Source organism: Myotis lucifugus, unplaced genomic scaffold, assembly GCF_000147115.1.
Source record: "Myotis lucifugus unplaced genomic scaffold, Myoluc2.0 scaffold_156, whole genome shotgun sequence".
NCBI lineage: Eukaryota > Metazoa > Chordata > Mammalia > Chiroptera > Vespertilionidae > Myotis > Myotis lucifugus.
Window position 1 is genome coordinate 2,110,732 of NW_005871204.1, and position 14,407 is coordinate 2,125,138.

Sequence of the window (14,407 nt, forward strand, 5' to 3'; positions counted from 1 at the left end):
ACACCTGAAATTCTATGAAGGGGATCAACAGTATGACGTTGTGACAGAGAACTACTTGGCAGGACAAGAAACCAGACAGAGCAAGCATTTCAGCTGAAACCTGAGGGCAGCCATGTGAAGAGCACATTCCAGGCGCCCAACAGAAGTCCTACGTTTGTCTTTTAAAGGGAATGAAACGGAGCAGCAGATAAGCCTAAACCGTGAATAGACTTGCCTACGTGTTACCATTTCCAGAGCAGTTTATGCTCTGCACGTTAATGCTTCCAGTTCCTCTAACTAGAGACAACAGTCTTCATTCTTCAAAGGATGATGATGCTCAAATACCCTTGGGACAGGTGCCAGCATAACCAATTTATATAAAGGTAGAAGCAACTGTTAATAAAGATATTGGTGAGAAAGAGCATGCGAGTACTGAGAACCTAAAAGCTGGAGAGGAAGTGGAGACTCAGAGAGGGACGTTATGGTACGGCGGCCACAGTGACATGGGCCTGACTGCAAGGGCTGGGACCTTCTGTGAACACTTTTAGGGCCTTTTATGAGTTCAGGTATTAGCTGCTTGACCAGTTTTAATTAATCATTTCTGAAGATTTCATTTTATATGTCCATTAGGGTTCATGTGGCAAGCATACAAAAGTCACCACCTGTTGTGTTTTGTTCTATTTTAATTTGTACCACATTCTCCTAAACCTGAGTGAGCTGAGATGTAGGCAAGGTCTGACTCTACAGTAGGAGCTATTCACCCATATGCCCAATGCAGCTCATATTTTCACCTGTGGGCCAAAATGCCTTTGTTTCTGTTTTGTTTTTGGTAAGGGCTTTCCCTCTGTTTCAGTCCCAGCCTCTGTGAGTAACCTCAAGGGATCCAATCGGAACATGACAGACAGTCTCTGGTTCAGCTGGAGTCCAGCCCCTGGGGACTTCGACTTCTATGAGCTGATTCTCTATAATCCCAATGGCACGAAGAAGGAAAACTGGAAAGAAAAGGACCTGACGGAGTGGCGTTTTCATGGCCTTATTCCTGGAAGGAAGTACACCCTGTGTGTGGTAACTCACAGTGGAGAGCTCAGCAACAAGGTCACAGGGCAGAGCAGAACAGGTAAGAAGCCCAGTTGCCAATGGCCAAGTATTGGTGGGAAGTAGCTTCCAAAGACGTGTTTTGTTTTGTTTTGTTTTGTTTTGTTGTTTTGTTTTGTTTTGTTTTGTTGTTTTGTTTTGTTTTGTTTTGTTGTTTTGTTTTGTTGTTGCTGCTGCTTTTAAATATATTTTTATTGATTTTAGAGAGAGAGGAAGGGAGACAGAGAGAGAGAGAGAAACATTGATGAGATCTATCAGCTGCCTCCTGCACACCCCCTTACTGGGGATGGAGCCTGCAGCCTGGGCATGTGCCCTGACTGGGAATCAAACCAGTGACCTCTTGGTACATAGGATGAAGCTCAACCCACTAAGCTATACCAGCCAGGGCCAAAGACATGTTTTAATTATGGTTTTAATAAGAAAAAACATAAGCAATAAGGATGTGCCATGTGCTAACCCCTGAACTGGGGAGGGGGGGGGCGGGGGGAAGCACAATGGTACAGTGGATAAAGGAAACAGACTTTGGTTAAAATGATCTAGGTCCTTAGCTTAACTTTGCCACTGACTTAAGTGAAACTGGGCAGGTCACTGAGCATCTCTAAGCCTCAATTTTTCTTGTCTGTAAAATGGGGATAATCACATACATCATCATTGTGTGGCTATGAGCAGTGCTTCCTAAATTTTTTTTTAATTTCTTAGGCACACATAGACAACATTAATATACCTGTGTGCCAATCTGGGGTCAATGGACAGAGCCATCTGAAATTGGACATAATCTTGGACTTTAGTCCTCACAACTCAAAATATGATAGTATTAATACCTTTTCACACTTGTAACCCATTCAGGGCACACCCATTCAGGGCAGCACTCTGGTAAGGAAGCTCTGGTTATGAAAATGAAAGAAAATGTACATAAAACACTTGAGGGCAGTGTCTTCCACATAGTAAAGCTCCTATTATTATATTATATTATTTCCTCCTACAAAGTACATTTAAGTATGTCTGACGTCGCTCAGCTATCTTATTGGCATATGTTCTGGCATAGAAGTGATTACATGATTTTTCATGCTCTTCTACATACAGCTCCAAGTCCTCCTAGTCTTATGTCATTTGCTGATGTTGCAAACACATCCTTGGCCATCACCTGGAAGGGGCCACCAGACTGGACAGACTACGACGACTTTGAGGTGCAGTGGCTACCCAGAGACGCAATCACGGTCTTCAACCCCTACAGCAACAGAAAATCAGAGGGACGCATCGTGTATGGTCTTCGTCCAGGGAGATCCTATCAGTTCAGTGTCAAGACTGTCAGCGGAGACTCCTGGAAAACCTACAGCAGACCAGTTTCTGGATCTGTGAGGACAAGTATGACATGTTTTGCTACTCTCGGTTCTTAAATGGAATGAGGAGGAATTATGTGTTACAACATGTAATTCCAACTGGGCTTGGTTTAAATCCACATTTTTACTTGGAATTGGTTAGATTGAATTCAGGCAGAATTATCTATAGATTTGTTCATTTATTCATATACTAGAAACAATAAACAATAAAGAAAAATCTCAGAGAGCTTACAATCGAGTGGGAGGTACCATCTTTAAAAGCAATTTCATTTGGGTGTGATGAAGGAAGCATTTGGCACTGTAGAAACCCATGTAGTGGCACTGACCCAACGCAAGGGAGCTTCCAGGAAGAAGAAACATCCAAATCAAAACCTAAGGAAAGAGTAAGATCCACCAGGTAGAGACAGGGAAAGAAGTGGAGAATATTCCAGGTAGAGAGACTAAAATATTCCAAGACCAGGAAGGAGAGAGGAACAGAAAGGAGTTTCGTTGGCCAGAGCATAAAAGGTGCAATTAGGAGAATCAGGTCATCAAATGTCTTGTGAGCCATTGTGACGACTTTGAACTTGATCCTCAATCAATCAGAGGAACTGAAGAATTTTTGGCCAAGATGTCATAATCAGATTTGTACTTTAGAAAGCCACTCTGGGTACAGTGTAAAGAATAGGTTAAAAGGGGCAAACTAGAAGCAGAGGGATCAGTTAGGACATATTGTTATAAAACCTGAAGAGAAAAATATTTTAACAGTGAAATATGTATCAGTTTCTTCTCAAAGGCATTTTGGGATTAATGAACTAACCTGAAAGAAACAAAGGTGTTTCAGAATAGGAACCTCAATTCAAGTATTTATTTTTCAATAATACCTAGTAAATGTAGCTTCTCAGATCAGATAGTGGTTATTGAGAAAATACCTAGCTGGAAATTAGAAATTTATGCAAGTAGTTGTTTTATTTATTCAACAAACGTGAGTGCTATAACAATTATAATTTGTGCTCCATATTGTATCCAAAGACCAGATTCAAGAGAAATATGTGAAGAAAAACTAACAGGTTTTGCTTATAGCAAGCTCGGGGTGGGTTTTCAGTGGTTTGCTATGGCTGTGTGATTGAATCACAGGTGCGCAGTTAAGAGCTCAGTAGAGGCTGGGTCCGATCACATCTGGAGTATTGTGTTCCGTCCCGGATGCTAGAGTTTAAGAGTGGCATTTACCAACTGGGGCATGCCCATGAGGAGAGCAACCAGCATGCAGAGGGATCTGGCGCTGAATTTTATGAGGAATGGCTGATGGAACTTTGAGGATTTCATTAGTTAGGGTTGGGTTTGGCTATGGGTAACAGAAACCCCAAAATAAGAGTATTAAGCAAAATAGAAGCTTATCATCATTCTCCTATAAATCACTCCAGTAGCCAGTTACTCACAAATAAGCTCCAGCCATGATGAATAACTGGTAGTTCAGGGTAAACCACCTTCCCACTCCTCCCAGCCCCACCCTTGGCACTTGGGTGCATGGTTTCTCTGTCTAAAATGCCCTTCCCAATATCTGGGCGAGTTGTCATCTTTGCCAGAGGCCTTTGCTATCTCCTGCCCACCACTAGCACCAGCAGCAAAAAGGTGTCTGTGACCACACAGCATCTTCTTTTTCCATTTCTTCTGAGACAGTCTCCTTTCTACCTTGTATTATGGCTGTTTTGGAGTCCTCTCCTTTCCTAGAGGTTAAGGCTAAGGTCATATTCACCTCTCTACTGTTCATAGACCCTAGAAGAGCACCTTGCACATAGTAGGCACTCATTTCTTAGTGAATGGGAGCGGGACCTGAGTCTTGGAAGGCAGGTGGGATTTACAGGTGAAAAGGAGGAGAGAGAAGGAACTGAGGGAAGAGGTGGAAGCTAGTTTCCATATTATCCTTTGTGCGAATAATCAGAGTTATGGGTTAGGCAGGATGTCTTTAGGTCTCAGCTCTGATTTGGTTTGAAAGGAGTTCCAAAGTTTAACAAGCAGTTACTGTTTGAAAAGACACAGTTATTGCTTGTCTCAAATGCCAGTTCTTTTGTGAGCCTTTTGATGGGTTGATGCCATTGATTATTGCCATCTGGGGATTGTTACTGTATTGTGTGCTGTGGTCAATAGGACAATGGGACAGGCTTTTAACTTTTAATCTTTATGAAGGCTTTAACTCCTGGAATGAAATAGGGTGGTCTAGACCTAGGTTTCAAGTTCTATTCCAGAGCCTGAAGCCTCCTTGGAAATGTCTGGGGGATGCAAGGGAGGTCATAGAGAGAGCACCCCAGTGTAGCACCCCTGAGCCCAATGCACACTTCAAACACAGACCAGAACTCCTCTGATTCTACAGACCAGGGAACTGAGAACTATTCTTTTTTAAGTGGCCCCACTGCTAAAATTACAATACGAAAATTACTTATTTAAATCATACAATTTCACTTTATAGATATATAAATAATTAGAAATGGTAGGCATGCAACTGATTGGGGCAGCCTACAGAGTTTCTTATTAACCTCGACAGTCACTTAAGTGCTTTTCTTCCCGACTGAATCTTTTACTCATTGTTTTGTCATTCACAATAAGTAAGACCAGCTTCTCTTCACTGCGTCCCTACTGGGTCAGGCACTCTGTTAGGCAGAAGAAACTGAATGACCATAGCATAGGGGCCTGGAACAGAATGGTCTCCATGCCGAACACAAGCAGTTTCGGTTCCATGGCATGTGAGCAGGGAAGGGCAGGCAGAAAATGGAAGAGGGGGCAGAAGCCAGAGCCCAGAGGGTAACAGGCCAGCAATGCCATTTCTTAATTTCCTCATTTATTGAGCAATTTCTATATCAGCCACTATTCTAGGAGGCTGTGCATGTTTCAACTCATTGAATCATCACAGTAATCATGTTATCTTAACTTCCCCACTTTACAGAGGGGCTCAGATGTGTTAAGTAACTTGCCCAAGAGCACACAGCTGGCAAATAGAATTTGAATTCAGGCAGGCCGAACTGCACTTCTGACCTCTCCTTTACTCTGCCTGACCCTTTATCTGACTTCTGCCACTTGATTTCACTGCCCATGTGCACATTTGTGTTTCCAGTCACATTGGCATCTGGTGATTTTTTTAAAGGAACAGCACTTTAACTTTTAATGTTTCTCAAAATAGGGTGTGGCAGGCAGACATTCCCTTGGAGGTCTATGAGAATATTTTTTTCCTTGAAAAACAATCCAAATTAAGTTGGGGAATTATTTGTGTAGATCTCTGAGCTAGTTGGACCCAAAGAAGCTAAAAATAAAAACGTGTCTCACAGAGTTATGAAAAGTGTCCCTTCCTCTCTCTCCTTTAGAGCCAGACAAAATCCAAAACCTGCACTGCCGGCCTCAGAACTCCACGGCCATTGCTTGCTCTTGGATCCCTCCTGATTCTGACTTTGACGGGTATAGCATTGAATGCCGGAAAATGGACACTCAAGAAGTTGAGTTTTCCAGAAAGCTGGAGAAGGAAAAATCTCTGCTCAGTATTATGATGCTCGTGCCCCATAAGAGGTACCTGGTGTCCATCAAGGTGCAGTCAGCTGGCGTGACCAGTGAGGTGGTGGAAGACAGCACCATCACAATGATAGACCGTGAGTGTCCCCGGAGGTGTGCGTAGTCCTCTGTCCTGTTCGTCATTGCTGTTCACTTGCATACAATTCACTTCCACATTAGCGTGTCTTGTCACTTCGAGGACCTAAAAGGCCTGGGAAATGGAAGCATTTCTCTGTGTAAGGTACCCTGCAGCAAACAAGCTAAAAGATCTTAAGGTCCCTAAATGAGTTAGCTTTTACCGATACAGTTAGAGTGCTCATGGAGCTGCCTCTTTCATTATGTTTAATGTGCCTCTGGCACATCACTTCAGGCCTGCTCCCATTGGGAGAGGAGGGGTTTTCTTGATTACATACAGGCACGCAAGTGCGTGCGCACATAGAGAGAGAGAGAGAAAGAGAGAGAGAGAGAGGATGTATCAGCACCTCACATATTATTTCTATGTAGAAGCAGAGTTGTGACCCTTCTTGCTTCTTCCTTCCTCAGGCCCTCCTCCTCCACCTCCGCATATCCGTGTGAATAAAAAGGACGTGCTAATTAGCAAATCTTCCATCAACTTTACTTTCAACTGCAGCTGGTTCAGTGACACCAATGGAGCTGTGAAGTACTTCACGGTGGTAGTGAGAGAGGCTGATGGTAAGTGAATTCCCTCAACTCCAAGATGCAGCATTGCTTTCTCAAAAGCCACTATGGGGATGCAGGGAGATGTAACAAAAAAACTGCTCAAAGGCTCTTTCAACAATAAAGCCTATTATCTACAGGGTGTAATTATTCAATGGGTGAATGATAACAATAGCAACCACAACTGTAATAACGGTAACCATCAGTTACTGAGCCCATACTATGTGTCAGGCACTGTTGGAAGTGCATTGCATGTGCAGACTCATTCAATCTTCTTCACTACTCATTCAGTCCTGTTCACTGCTCTTTTGGTCTGCCATTAAGCAGCAATATGCTATAACTGTCTTCCCCCGTCTCTGTCTCAAATACCCCCACCAATCACATGTCCCAAACCACCCACCAATTCGCAAAAATACTCAAAAGCTTGAGGGAGGAAAAAGATGATCATAAAAAGCATGCCTCCTTTCTCTACTGCATTTTCTTCAATGTATGCTTTATTCTCTAGTTCTTTCACCCTCAAATTATTCTGTGTCTACTTAATTCCTGTGGACTAGGCAAATACTAGGTAATAGTTGAAACAACGTTCCATACAACCACCGAGTATGATCTTCAGAGATTACTATATACATCTCAATTGGCAAAATACAGGAGTATTGTACATTGGTGTACACATGCCTGCAAGTGTATTTGCCATTGAGGATGTGTGTTATTTCTCCAAAACAGATGTTTGTGTCTGGAACGGCATTGATATATTTTGCATGTTTTATGTTTTTCAAAATTCTTTAAGGTCTGCACAAGAGTTTCTTAAGCATCTTTGACAATTGTAACCCATTTGTGGGCAATGGGAAACTTTAAATCTGACAAATGTTGGAGCTAAATAGTATTTTAGATAGCTAATGGTCCATGCGCTTTTACATCTTATTTAATTGTATTAAATCTGGGTATGCATAATCAATTAAATAATTTCAAGGGTCAGTGGTGCATCCCAGATTTCTTTACACCTCATAACTGGAGATAAATTGAACTGTGCAGCGACTTTAGATTTAAGTGGGCTGCAGTGAAGGTGATGTTTTACTACGTGAATATAAGGCAGTGAAGAAGTCAGACCCCAGAAAGCAGCCTTGTGTTCTTCGGCAGGTGGGTTTCAGTTATTGATGCCCATGGAGAGCGGCGGTGCTCCCCTGGTGATCTAAGATAACAATCCTGCTCGTATAAGTGGCATTTATCGCGTATGCACGCATCCTAAAGGCCACATTCCTTTTCAACTACTGCCAACAAGATAATATTTCCAAGATCCACTCATTTTGAGCAAATTTTATGAAACAAGAGTCCAGGATGCAATGAACCCCTACCATACCACTTCTTGAAATTCATTGTAAATAGTATGCAATCTCCATAATATTTATCTTCCTAATTATGCTTTCCTCCAGCCAATATCAAAACTGGTTTGCAGAGCCAAAACACACAGCAGGCTGGGTGGACAGGGGAAGAGTTCTGGGAAGTGATCGGCATGAGGGGCCAAATTTGAGCCAGGATTAAACTGTACTCAAGATAAGAGTCCTGTACCCTGAGCAGTTATCAGCAGGGCGTGGCGCCTGGAACGTGCTGGTGGGGCGACTGCTCTGGCCTTGGATTTGATTTCTCTTATCTTTTTCCTATTTCCCAGGTCATAGGGATTTCCTTATTAGCTTAGCTACAATGATTATTGGCAAGCTTATTGAGTGGGTTGACTCTCACAATGGGGAGTGTTTAACTTTCTGGAGTTGTGGGCATGTTATCATTTGGTTTAATGAGATATCCTCTCACCCACACATTTTATTTGCAAGAAAAATATATATATCTTTGTTTATACACTATCATTCATGTTAGAAAAAAATGAATTAAATTTATTTTCATTGGGAGAATTTCACAGCATCCTTCGAGATCACAAATGCTGGAAATGACCAGAGAGGGTGAGGAGTCAGCCTTAGAATCCTCAGTAGAAACCACTGAGGCCACAAGAAAGTCAGTCTTCACTGTGGGTTTTGTCCTCCAGGCAGTGATGAGCTGAAGCCGGAACAGCAGCACCCTCTGCCCTCCTACCTGGAGTACAGGCACAACGCCTCCATTCGCGTGTATCAGACCAATTATTTTGCCAGCAAATGTGCCGAAAGTCCTGACAGCAACTCCAAGAGTTTTAACATTAAGCTGGGAGCAGAGATGGAGAGCCTGGGTGGAAAATGTGATCCCAATCAGCTAAAATTCTGTGACGGACCGCTGAAGCCGCGCACTGCCTACAGGTTAGATGTATTGCCGTCCTCTTGCTGGGAGGGATATGCTACATTACTAGGCGCTCGGCTGTCTGGGCCGCTGATGCACACAAGCTCCTGCAGATTAATCACCTACGTTACAAGAGTGCTCTATGTTTTACTGGGTAATTTATAAAAGTTGTGTTCCTGCCTCCATTCCCAGGGAATGTGTAAAAAGGACCTTGAGCGTTGTGGAAAAGCTCTAATTCATTATGTGAAGAATTGAAGGTTCTTAACAGATTGTTCTTTCTCCTAAAACTTCCTTAGTACAAGCCAAATCAATTCTCAGGTTAACGATTGTGACCATGTCCAAGTAGAAAGATAGAGTGTAGGGAGATGCAAGGAGTATGAGCTTTTAGCTTCCACTTTTAATGAGGACTCAGATTACACTGATTCATTTACCCTCTAAGGCATAAAAAGATGAAAGTGCTCTCTGGTCCAGACAGAACTCTTGAAGGCAGAAGCCCCTGAATGATTGGGAACATCTCTTCCTTACCCTAAGAAGGCAGATTAAAGGGGCGGCTGCTTGGCCCCAGGAAGCACTACTGCAGCCAGCAGCCCCTCCCAGCTGCAGGAACTGGCAGAAGTGCACAGCATCCCAAACCAGGGCCCTCAAGAGAAAGAGAACCTATAGATACAGGCATCCAAGATTGGCACTTCTGCAAGGGATGTACCTTCTCTGTTGTGTGTTCCCAGAGCTGATACTAACCAATAGGGCCGCCAATCAGGTTCTCCGTGGGCAGTGTCTATTCTTGTTGGTCAGTGCCCTGGTATGTTGACTCATATTTTGAGTATCACCCCTGAGTCAGCTTCAAAAGGAGACAGTGACCTGACATCACACCTGAGAGCACTCTTTTCTTTTTAAATCCTCACCTGAGGATATTTTTTCCATTGTTTTTCAGAGAGAGTGGAAGGGAGGGAAGGGGGCGGGGAGAGAGAGAAACATCGATATGTGAGAGATACACAGACTGGTTGCCTCCCACACTCGCCCTGACTGGGGGGATGGGGAGCGAACCCACACCTCAGGGATGTGCCCTTGACCAGGAATCGAACCTGAGACCCTCTGGTGTGCAGGCCGATGCTCCAGCCACTGAGCAACATCAGCCAGGGCCTGAGAGCCCTCTTAGCTCCTTCCTCACATCAACTAAAGAAGGCCAGTGGTTTTCTTCCTAAAACAGAGCACTCACTTTGGGCAGGAACTCTGTGGAGTTACCTCTGCCCAGGACTCACCACAAAGATGATATTGCCACCCTAGCCAAGATTTGCACATCCAGAGCAAACTTACTAGTGATGTTTACTTCAGGAAGAGACCATTATAAGTTTATCTGAAGGAGGTGAGATCTCGGACAGAGCAAAGGAGAAATGCAAGAGATCAGAACGCTGGCATCCTTCAGGTCCTATAAGAATCAAGAGTGTCTGAGCTCCTTAGACACTTGGGCTCAAGGACACAGCAAAAGCCTCCCAGGGGCCATTTTCTCTTTGTGAGGAGGAAAGGTGAGGCTGTTTTTGTTTGTTTACTTGTTTGCTTTTTGAGAGAGGAGAGAAAATGACTCATCACTACATTTCAGAGAGAGAACAAGAAGCTATAGACAGTTTGCATCTAGACCAGAGCCTGCCAGGCTCCGGGCACATTCCTTCCTGCCCATAGCAGCTGCCACAGGGCTGCCATTTTTTGGTCATTAGCCTTATAAACAGTATTTCAGTTCTTTAACCCTCATGTTTTCATCACAGAACATTGCAGAGTTGTCCTGGGGAACAGATCAAACCTAGTCATGTGCCTTCTAGATTAAGGTCTTCCAGTGATCCCCGTTCACACCACAGCCTTCCAGAGCAGGGCACACAAAGTCCTCGCCTTCTCCCCTCCCACCTTCCTCGTCAACGTTGTCTCCCACCATTTTCCCAAGTATACCTTACCCTTTTCTACTCCTCACTCCTCAGAGTTCTCTTGAACATGACATGGCTCTCTTTAACCCGAGGCTTTGCACATTCTTTTCGCTCTATCTAGGATGCTGCCAATCCCTTCTTTGGTGGCTGAATTCCTTCAGACAGTTCAAAAGCCAGCTCAACCTTCAGCCAGCCCCACGCTCCCCTTGTCAATGCACTGCTGGGCAGTTGTACTCTCAGCTCCATTTCCACAGCACCCAGTCCTGACATTCTTCTAATCAACCCTCCAGTTACCAGTGACTTTTAATCCTTTGTTTAATCACCTACCCTCTTTACTACATTGAGAGAGCTCACAGTCTAATGGAGGAGACAGATGTGATGTTGGTGATGAAACAATATGACAAGTACCAGGCACAAAAAAAAGCATTTATTAAATGTTTGGGAGTCAAGATATACTCCTAAAAAGTTACACATTCTTAATCTAGTGTAATCAACTCATGCTGTAGATATTTGTTTGCTAGGACATAACTCTCCTCTGTTTCTCCAATGTGCACTTGGTTCAGTCCTGTGGAAAGCATGCCACAGTAGTGCTTGATGAGAGGAGGCCTAGCCTTTCAGAATACATGGGAGAACCCTATGCTAAGTGGCCTCCTGCGAGGGGCGGCTGAGCCCTAGCCCCCGGGAGTCAGTGTTCTGCCTTCTCAAGATGATAGTCACCACGGTGACCTTCAATGCTGTCAGGCACCTTTTTCCCAAAAAGAATAGGTGGACAGGAAGAGACATGGAAAAAGAAACATTATGATTGAAAAGAAATTGGAAAACACTCGGTTTAGCTGACACACAAGCTTATTATGTCAGTACATGTAACATGTTCCCATTCATTTGGGTTCCTATTATTCGGTTGTATAATTAGCACGGTTCCATGTGGGAAGAGAAAGGGCAGAGCATGATGGGTGAGAGGTAGTTTGGAGGTTAGGAAAGTGCTGATCTGGTTTTGTTTCTATTCTAAATAGAATAGCAATGTGACCACAATTGGGTAGTCAGCTTCTCTTGACCTCATTTTTCTCAAATGAAGGAAACTAAACCACATGATCTCTAACTTTGTGCTGTGGAATTTTCTGATTCTGGACACAGTTAAACTTGAAATAATTACTATCAGATATCTATTCATTAAAATAATCTTACTCTATTATTAAATTGATCCTGCTGATCATATATTCACTACAGGGTGCCTCCTCTCTGAAAGTCCCAGAGCCGAGTGTGGTAGGGAAAATATGGAAATAAGGACAGAGGATTAAGGTGGAGGGAACATAGTGAGTCAAAGTGCAGAAGCAAAAACACAGATTGTTTAGAGAAGAGCAAGTAGTCCAGGTTCAAGCAGGGCTGGGAGCATGAGTTAGAAGGAGGGGACAGAGGGTCAGAACAATGTTTCCTGGCCTGTTACTACTGCAGCATTATTACAGGATGTGCCCAGATACTTTGGGGTTCAACCAATCTAGCCTTTTAAAAAGGAAAAAATGAATCCTCCATTCATTTTCATAGGGTTTAAATTAACACTAGAAAAGGTTTTTCTATAGCAACCAAGCCTTATACTTTATTTATTTACTAGAGGCCTGGTGCACGAAATTCGTGCACTGGAGCGGGGGGGGGGGGGGGGGGCGTGTCCCTCAGCCCGGCCTGTGCCCTCTCACAGTCCGGGAGCCCTCAGGGGATGTCCAACTGATGTGGAGGCGCTCCCCCTGTGGTAGTGCACTGACCACTAGGGGGCAGCTCCTGTGTTGAGTGGGACTGGGCCAAAACCAGCTCTCAGACATCTCCCAAGGGGTCCCGGATTGCGAGAGGGCATAGGCCAGGCCAAGGGACCCCACTGGTGCACAATGGGGGATGGGGAGGGACGTGGGAGCTTGGCCACGTCATTAGCCTTATAAACAGAGGGCTCTAGGGCATGTCCGGCCCATCTAGCTCAATCCCAATCGGCCAGACCCCAGCAGCAAGCTAACCTACTGGTTGGAGCATGTGCCCCCTGGTGGTTAGTGCACGTCATAGTGACTGGCCGGCTGGTGGACTGTCTGCCCCCTGGTGGTCAGTGCAAGTCATAATGAGCAGTTGAGCAGCCTTAGAATATCATTAGCATATTACGCTTTGATTGGTTGAATGGATGACTGGATGACCAGACACTTAGCATATTAGGTTTTTATTATATAGGATTTATTTTAAATTTCAATTTTTTATTGTTTAAAGTATTACATAAGTCCTTTTCCCCCCATTGACCTCTCCCCAACCACCCCATCCCCCAGCACATGCCCTCATCACCCACCCACCCCCCATGTCTGTGTCCATGGGTTACGCTCATATGCATGCATACAAGTCCTTTGGTTGATCTCTTACCCCCTCACCCCCTGCATTCCCTCATAGGTTCGACAGTCTGTTTGATGCTTCTATGACTCTGGTTCTATTTTTGTTTATCAGTTTATGTTGTTCATTATATTCCACAAATGAGTGAGATCGTGTGATATTTATCTTTCTCTGACTTGCTTATCTTGCTTAGCATAATGCTCTCCAGTTCCATCCATGCTGTTACAAATGGTAAGAATTCTTTCTTTTTTACAACAGCATAGTATTCCATTGTGTAGATGTACCACAGTTTTCTAATCCACTCATCTGCTGATGGGCACTTAGGCTGTTTCCAAATCTTAGCTATGGTAAATTGTGCTGCTATGAATATAGGGGTGAAAATATCCTTTCTGATTGATGTTTCTGTTTTCTTAAGCCTGATACTTTATCAGTAAACCTATAGTCTGAGCATCTCAAGATAGAAAGAACTCAAGAGCTGGCCCAGGCCAATCTTTAACTTAGTGCAGCAGACCTGTCCCGTAGCTTTCCTGGGAGCTGGTTTTCCTCCAGCCTCTGCTGAGAGCCCTTCAATAACGTTAAGCCCTTCACTACCTATGTGGCTCCTACACTAGATGCTGGAACTTGACTTCATGACTACAGCTCTGTGACGCCAGCCTACTGAGCTCAGTCCTGTCTTAAGGAGGAAAATAAGGATGTCTGTTTCCTCTTCTACGTGCAGTCTTCCTTAAATATGAAGTCAGCGATCATGTTCCTCTAAGCCTTCTCTGCATCATCCTGGTCAATCACCCCAATGATTTCTATGCTTCCTAAATTATGACCCCCAAAATTGAGTAGGACTGGACCTGACTCACCCAGAGAACATGAGATTTAGGTCCTGTGATGGGTACAGTAGGCCTTTCATCCAGGCTGGGGTTCTAATTCAGTGTTTTAGGAGCTGCACCTTGCTTGCTTATTGAATTTAGGGCCAGCTGATCTCCAGGAACCATCCTACATGGGCACATGGGCAGCTACCTCAGCAGCTCTCCAGCCCAGGTGACTGGAATAACTCCAAATGCCAGCTGGAGAGCTCTAAATGAGTCTCACTGTCATTCTAATATTGCCAAGCAAAGCTCATCCTCTTTCCCTAGTCTAGCTCCCATTTCTATCAGTGAGGCCGTTTTTCTTCCCAATGACCTGAGCTAAAATCTTAGAACAGTGTTTTTTTTTAAATAATTCTCACCTGAGGATATTTTTCCATTGATTTTTCAGAGAGAGTGGGAGGAAGAGAGGAGG

General features: G+C 44.0%; 1 protein-coding gene across 1 annotated transcript in view; it reads left to right on the forward strand.

The window, feature by feature from the left end:
• PTPRB (protein tyrosine phosphatase, receptor type B) overlaps window positions 1-14,407 on the forward strand; it is a 78,845-nt gene that overhangs the window by 40,775 nt on the left and 23,663 nt on the right. The window contains 5 exon segments of the mRNA XM_023759450.1: window positions 833-1,096; window positions 2,158-2,439; window positions 5,750-6,028; window positions 6,474-6,623; window positions 8,644-8,887. Of these exon segments, the coding sequence (XP_023615218.1) occupies window positions 833-1,096; window positions 2,158-2,439; window positions 5,750-6,028; window positions 6,474-6,623; window positions 8,644-8,887 (1,219 nt within the window).